Below are 216 nucleotides of genomic sequence, written 5' to 3' on the forward strand. Positions count from 1 at the left end.
GCGATCCGGTCCTGCCAGGTGGGTATGACGGCTCCCGGCACCAGGAGACACATCTACGACGCCAAGATGGGGACGGAGAAATGCGACAACTCCTCCATGTCGCTGCAGATGGGCTCCAACCAGGGCGCCAACCAGAGCGGCCAGGTCTTCGGCTTGGGCCGCCAGATCTACGACCCCAAGTACTGCCCGCAGGGCAGCCAGGGCGAGGTGGCCAAC

The 216-nt window shown here is 65.3% G+C and overlaps 1 protein-coding gene across 1 annotated transcript in view; it reads left to right on the plus strand.

The window, feature by feature from the left end:
- LOC104164314 (calponin-2-like) overlaps positions 1-210 on the plus strand; it is a gene marked incomplete at its 3' end in the record, with an annotated part of 406 nt that extends 196 nt beyond the window's left edge. The window contains exon 2 of the mRNA XM_009703603.1: positions 19-210. Within this exon, the coding sequence (XP_009701905.1) occupies positions 19-210 (192 nt within the window). The remainder of the gene's footprint in view (positions 1-18) is intronic.
- Positions 211-216: the final 6 nt, after the last annotated feature.

The sequence above is a fragment of the Cariama cristata genome, unplaced genomic scaffold, assembly GCF_000690535.1.
Source record: "Cariama cristata isolate BGI_N322 unplaced genomic scaffold, ASM69053v1 scaffold29467, whole genome shotgun sequence".
Taxonomy (NCBI): domain Eukaryota; kingdom Metazoa; phylum Chordata; class Aves; order Cariamiformes; family Cariamidae; genus Cariama; species Cariama cristata.